The 7498-nt window shown below is 34.9% G+C and overlaps 1 protein-coding gene across 1 annotated transcript in view; it reads right to left on the reverse strand.

Moving 5' to 3' along the window:
- Nucleotides 1–251: 251 nt before the first annotated feature.
- Nucleotides 252–7498, reverse strand: part of PLD1 (phospholipase D1) — a 114971-nt gene continuing 107724 nt past the window's right edge. The window contains exons 25-26 of the mRNA XM_023524083.1: nucleotides 2121–2238; nucleotides 252–817 (exon numbers count right to left, since the gene is read on the reverse strand). Of these exons, the coding sequence (XP_023379851.1) occupies nucleotides 593–817; nucleotides 2121–2238 (343 nt within the window). The 3' untranslated portion in view covers nucleotides 252–592. The remainder of the gene's footprint in view (nucleotides 818–2120; nucleotides 2239–7498) is intronic.

Raw genomic sequence — 7498 nt, forward strand, 5'->3', positions numbered from 1 at the left:
TGCTGTGTACACTAAAGTCTGTCCTGTCGTGTTAGTCACTGAAAAGGAATAATGACCAGATCCTTGCTTGGGAGAACATTACTACTTCATGACTAGATGGACTTCCATGTGACCCTGAAGAGCTTTGAAGCAGCATCATGGTCTCTTCTAGCAATAAACAAGATCTCAAACAGCACCTGTATGGACTGTGAAATGAGGCAGGTCCAGTTGCATAAATGAGGGTCAGGGAAGAATAAGGAGGTTCAGACAACTTTTGGCAACCTAGACCACAGTTATAAGTAAATTCGTGTTAGTAAAGGAAATGCACTTTGGTGTACATCATAGAATTTGAGGAATAGTTTAACTTGAGTGTGTGCTGCCAATAAGAATGCAGTCTTTTCCTTAAGGAAAGGCAGGAGGAATGATAAAGCATTGCTGATGTTCAGAGTCCTTATATCAGTGTGACTGAAGCCCTTCCCAGCCAACCCATAGGGTCCATGGGTTGCATGTAAGAGTACACTGGGCTGCCTTAGGCCGTTAGGTCTCCAGAAAGTCACTGTGTGCAGTGTACTCTTTAGAGTGTAAGTCTTTGAGCTGCAAGGGAATATAACTCTTAAGTCCAAATCTCCATGGGCACTATGGCTTCTTTGGTTCCAACAGCAGGCAGTAGGCTTTCTTCAGACAAGAAATAAAAAGGGAATTGCACCAAGAACCCACGGATCTTTTTCAGTTCTTCTTCAGCTCTAATGGGATTTTCCTTTGCTAATATAGGCTTGGTTATAAAGTCTCTCAGCTGAATTAAATTGTGTACTTCATCATTGGGAAGGCACCGGAACACCTGATTAAAACACAAAGAGGAAACTGAGTGATAAGTTTAAAAGAAAGCATATCCCCTTTTTGGAAAATACTCATTCCAACAAACAATTTTTACTTTATAAAACATTATTTTTGCTATAGCACCGACCTGATTGAAGAGTTGCTTCTCTTATTTGCTATAAAGAAACTGCTAGAGTGGCTTCCATCTAAAAAAAAATCATAACTAGATCCTTATACCTGTTCTACACAAATCATTAACCCCACGATAAATTCAAGCTCATAGTAAAAAAATTCACTGGTGTTATTCCACATTAAGGGTAATTTTCTGGATAATAATCATGCCTTAGTTTCACTGGAGGTTCTAGCCTAAGAGAAAAATTGTATAATTTATTTTCTCTAACTTTTTATTTAGAAAAATGTTCATAACTGTATATTTAGATTTATCAATTACATACTTATTTTGCTAGTTGAAAATAAGTTTCAGACATCATTAACACTTCACTCCTGAATACTTCAGCATGTTTTTTAAGAAAAAGAACATGTGCCTATACCAATCTCACACCTCAGAGAATCAATTGCATGTCATTTAAGATATAGTCCATATTCAGATTTATACTATTGTCCTCCAAATATCTTTTATAGTTATTATCTACCCGCTCCCAATCTAGGATCCAAACAAAGCTGTGCACTGCGTTCTTAAAATTACATTTTAAAAAACTCCATACACATGACCTATTTGATCATGGCCTTGAGTCCTCAGTATGAAATAATATGTAGATGGTTGTCATGTTTCATTAGGAAGTCATGAAGAAGAACACACTCTTAACCAATATCTGATAGACAGTCAAGGGATCTCAGTGTAAATATTTGCTATGATGGAAAACTGGCTACTTCATGAAATAACCTGTTCCACTGCTAGACAGCTCTTAAGTCTTGTACAGAGGGCTCAGAATGTCGTCATTATACACAAAGTTTTATCACCAGCAACTGGGTGAGTTGGGTTAAACCCAGGTCTGGCTCATTTTTCGATCCCATCTGCCTCTTTTCTCTTTGTCACTAGACTTGTACAAAGGCTGGGTAACCACCTGCTAAGGATGCTCGTGATAGGAATTATAGATCAGTATGCCTGTAAAGTCTCTTCTAAACCATTATCCATGATGTTTTTTGACTCTTTGTTTTCTAATGTCTACAAAGAGGTATTTTATTACAACTCGGAGGTGAATCGTTTTTTACACTCTATCAATAATATGCAGAAATAATGATGTGTTTTTGTGATGAGTTATAATGAAAAAAAAGGGGGGGGGGGGGGTATATGCAAGACTTACCTTGTCATATATTGTAGCATTTCGAGCTGCTGTTGAAACCCACACCTCCTTGAAGAATTTGTCACTCACTGGATCCTGAATGTCCTCACTTGGATCAGAAAGATAGCCAAGGACAACCCTGAAATACAAGTGCCCTCCAAACTGAGTAACTGAGATACAACAGTTTGCCGCAGGCATCGTTACTACTGGTAAAGTCATTTAGGCAAGCAAGCTTTTTTTAAAAAAAGGAAATCAAAGGAAGCTATTAAAACTGTGTATGTGTGTCTGTGTCTGTATATAAAAAACCTAAGTTGCAAAACAAAGCAAAACAAACAAAACCCTAAGCTGTTACAATGCTTGGAAATTTTAATTGTTGGACAGAGAGGAAGGCCTTAATTTGTTCTAAGAGTGTTCCTGTAATCTGGCCTGCGGGAGGTGAGAACCTTGGAGGACAAGATTAGCATTCACAACATGTAGCAGCAAAAAGTGCTGAGCCCTTTCCAAGAGCTATCTCAGTAAATCCTCAATAACCTTATGAAAAAGCAACTATTATTATCTTCATTTATAGGTAAGGGAATTAAGGCACAGAGAAGTTAAGTAACTTATTCAAGGTCATACAGCTCCCTCCTTTCCCCTCCCCTTTCCTTCCTTCCTTCAGGCTAAGAACTATGCTGAACTCTAGAGTAGAGAAATGAATACAAAAGACATGCAGCCTCTCTGAGTAGATTTAAATTTGGTGGGTGAGATAAACAACTAATACATAATCACCTTTAAATAAATTAATTAAAATTTTGATAAATACCAGGTGTGCTTTAAGAGCAGGAGATGGGAGTATTTAGAGAGGATTTTCCTTCTCCTGTCTGTTTGCCTAACCCCACTTCCCACCTTTTAGGGTTTAGTACAAGCTCACCTCTATAAAACTTTTTTATGGCTCCCCCTTCTCCAGTCTCCCATTTCTCCCTGTCGTTCCTTGGAGATCTGAACATTCTTCCTTTGTTCCCACTATAATTCATATATGCTTTGTTTTTATCAGAGCACTTGCAAGACTTTATGCACTTTTGTTTTTAACTGGCCCAACTCACACTTTTAGCTTGTAAATTTTTTCAGAGAGTATGACCTGTCTATACTCACATCCCCAGAGTACCTGGCATAAAAGAAGCCACATACTAGATGTTGTCTAAATTGATCATAAATAAACAAAGTACTAGAAATAACAAGAAATTCTCAAACAAAGTAAGACAAGTTTAGAGGTCATATTTGAAAATTATAGAACAAGAAAACCTTGTACTTATAGAAGGCCTTAGGGTTAAAAAGTACTTTTACCTGAACTCTGTGAGGTAGATAATACATGATTCCAATTTTGCAGATTGGAAACTAAAGTTTGAAGACATATTGGTAATAGAGCTAGAATTCAAGCTGAGTCCAAAGCCCTTTTCTCACATGCCTGATAGGTTCAAAGAATTCCAAAAGGGATTACACTACATTGGAAATAGAAGTGGAGAAATAGAACTTAGAAGGACTTTGGCTTTTACACTGTGTGAAACAGGGACATGTTGCAGACCCTGGAGCAAAGAGGTGACAGATTCTGACTTACATGTTAAAATACTGAGAAGAGACTGTGCACAGCAAGGGTTGAAACGGGAGACTAGTTAGGAGTTAATGTGGTAATCTAGGTAAGGAATGGTGGTGGCTTGGCGGTGCAGAGGAAGGTAGAGACAACAAATTTCTATAGGCGTAGGTATAGGTGTGAGAAAAGTGAGGCATCAAGGATGGCCAGTGGGGCTTTGGCTTGAGCAACTAGAAGAACATAGTTGCCATTAGCTGATATGGGCAATTCTGTGGGTAGAGCCGGTTTGTGAGGGAAGACCAGGAATTCAATTTTGACCCTATTGAGATATCTATTAAATATTCAAGTGGCAATGCTGAGCAGTGGAGTTGGATAAATGAATCTGGAGTTTGGGAGAGAAGGCCTGTCTAGAGATACACAATGAGAATTGTCCACATATATATCTATATATATTCACAAAGCCATGTAACTTAACTGAGTTTACCAAAACGAGTGAGTATAGACAAAAAAGAGGACCCACTGCACCTCAACAGTAGGGGACAGGATGAGCCATTAAGGCTGGAGAAAAGCCAAAGGGTGTGGTATTCTGGAACCATACAAAGTAGATCAAATTCAGATGAGAAATGACCATTGGATTTAACGGTGTGGAGGTCATTATATTGTTACCCTCTTTGTATTAAAATGAATATAGTTTTACATCATCACTTTTAATGGCTGCCAAATCTCGATTATGTGAAATTTATTTAACCAATTATTTTATTATGGCCTTTTGAGTGGTTTCCAGTTTTCAATTGTTATAAATGATGCTATAATAAACATAATTTATTCATCACATATAAAATGTTGTGAATATCTCTTATTATTTCACTAGGAGAAATTTTAGAATGAAAATTCCTGGGTTAAAGAATATGCAAAAGGCTGTTCCAACACATGCACTATTGACCATGCATGTAGTTCCAGCCGTCTCCGATATTACTAACTCCTGGAAAAGCTCAGCTGCTGTATAGGGATAAAATTTTAGTTTTAGTCTGCACTTTTTCTGTTATATAAAAATTCTTTAGTTTTAGTCTGCACTTTTTCTGTTATATAAAAATTCTTTGAAATAAATGAATCTGGCACCATGGGCTCACCAGGAATCTTAGAGTTTTATAACCTCAAAATTCTATTTCCACTTCGAATAATGTCCCTTTCAGACAGTATAGGAATAACTTTCAAAAAGGTCTAAAGGGATGATGTTTGCACACAGGTGCTGCTGCTCATTTTAAGACTCCAAAACTAAATTTTACTGCACCAAATTTGAGGGACAGTATAAATTATAACAATATGTCAATTATAATAATATCTTTGATTTGAGTCAGGTCTAACTATCTAAAAACTGAGCGAAATATTTCTGTGACTTTGCTTTTAAATTAGAATAAGAAGTAAGGCAATGTATCTATCAAGTTATCAGTTAAGAGTTTATATGTAGAAAATGTATTTAAATAAGTTTATTACAGACAATATCTAATAATAAGCTATTTTCCCTGTCAGTTTAATTATAAGAAACTTACATTAAAATGCACAGTAAAAACAATATGAAGTACTCTGGGTATTAACTTTTGAGGACTAAGGTTCAGAGAAAACTAGTTTGATTTTATGTTGACATATTAATGGTATTTAATGTCTAATTGTTTACGCATCAGTAGGACAGTAGGAAAACTGCAGAAAACGGTTTCTGTTCTTTCCACTTTACATGATTCCGACTCTATTTGTGTGGATAATGGTTTCTGTTGAGTGATGGTTATATCTGTAAAGCTTGGATAATTTTCTAGGACTCAATGAACTGTTCAGCACATAGTTGTGACACTCAGTGCAGTACCCTGATGGTTGATTCTATTTAGAATTGATTTCAGATTAAAATGTGTCTATATTTATTCAAAAGTTGTCCAGATGGAAAATGGATTGAAGTTGCATTTTTTTAAGGTAAAAAAATGGCTGTGTTCTAAGGCATGATATTTATCTCTGGGAATTATTTCCTAATAAAAATATGCTAAAATTGACACAAGGTTTTTGTGGTACTTTAAAATATATTATCTGTGTTTGTCATTGCGGCAAAGTGAAAATAATTGTTCAAGAACAACTGCCTCTTTAAGAGAGTTTGAAAACTGCCAGGAAAATAAAAGTACCTAGGAATAAACTTAGCATGAAACAAATAGGATCAGCATAAAAAAATAAAATAAAACTCTAATGATTACTTAAGAACAACCCCTACCCCCATAATAAAAACCATAAAGTTTTATTGAAGAATAAACAAAAAAAATTTGAATAAATTGAAGCCTATACCTTGTACTTTAACAGGATGACTCAATAGTATAAAGATGGCAATTCTTTTTATATTAATCTAAAAATCCACTACAATGCCAATAAAAAAAACTAATGAGAGAACTTGAATAAATGATTCAAAATTTCATGTGGAAGAATGAATATTTAAGATTATTCGGGAAAAGAATACTAATGTGGGGAAGTGGTATGTCAAGAAGTAGTATCAAAGTGTACAACTATAGCAATTAAAATGGTATCACACTGCCGGTAAAAGGGCTTTCAGCAGAACATAAGGGAGAGACTAGAGATAAGTCAGGACATGCCCATTCAGTGTATCATAAAGAGGCACTGCAGGTAAGAGAGGCAAAGAGTACTGCATGTCATGCTGTTCTGGGTCCATTGCTGGTTAGGGAAAAAATAGAGTTTTCCTTACATTAAAATAAATTGCAGATATTAAATGTAAAAAGTAATATCAAATAAACAGTATAAGAAAATATAAGTAAATATTTGATCTTGGGCTGAGAAAGCTATTCTAAGCGTATAAAGGGAGAGGGAGAAAAAACTAATAGATTTGATTAATAAGAATTGAAGTTTTCCCCAAATACTTTAAATATGATTAAAAGGCAATTGACAAATCAGATTTGCAACAAATGTGACATAGGAATTAGTCTCTTGTATACTTAAATCACTTATAAATCATTAAAAGAAAATGAAACGTTTCAACTAGACAAAGGACATGAATAGGCTAGACAATTTACAAAAGAACAATTATGTATGGCTAATGAATACATTTTTGAAACCAAAAAATTCACGTTAAAATAATGAAATTCCACTTGAAATCCAACAAATTGGCAAAGACTAAGTAAAATAATAGAACTCAGAAAAGACAGAAGGAATAAGCCCTCTAAAACATTGTTAGTGATACAACAGGGAGTTAGAGGGCAAAGGACACTGAACAATTCCTTTGACTAGAAAGTCTATAATTAGGATTTTGTTAAGGAAACAAGAAGGTAAACAAGATGCTATCTACAAACATACCCAGTTTTTATATCAGCGAAAATTCTGCCTATCAGTGAGGTGTTAGTTACAGGAATTATGGCATACTCATAGGATATAAAAAATGCAGCCATCAAATGTTACAGTGTACTTAATGACATGGAAAAGTGTATGTAACGTTATTTAAATAATAAAGAACTTCGTAGAACTGTAAGATCTTAATTATGTTTTTAAAAAAGAAATATAGTATAGTAATACATATATGTACAGAAAAAAAGTAGAATGATATACATCAAATGTTAAAATTGTTAGCACTAGGTGGTGGAATTAGAGATAAATTTAAGTTTTTAATCGCTTTCTGTGTTTGCCAAGTTTCCTACAATAAAAATATACTGCAATCACAATTTTCTTCCTCTGTAATTATTATGCATTTACATAGTTATAAAGACCTCATAGTTTAAAAAAAAAACACTTTGGTTTCCTTACATATATGCTGCTGTAGGCTATCAATGGGTTGATTAACAGGGTACTAATT

The sequence above is a fragment of the Pteropus vampyrus genome, unplaced genomic scaffold, assembly GCF_000151845.1.
Source record: "Pteropus vampyrus isolate Shadow unplaced genomic scaffold, Pvam_2.0 Scaffold12, whole genome shotgun sequence".
NCBI lineage: Eukaryota > Metazoa > Chordata > Mammalia > Chiroptera > Pteropodidae > Pteropus > Pteropus vampyrus.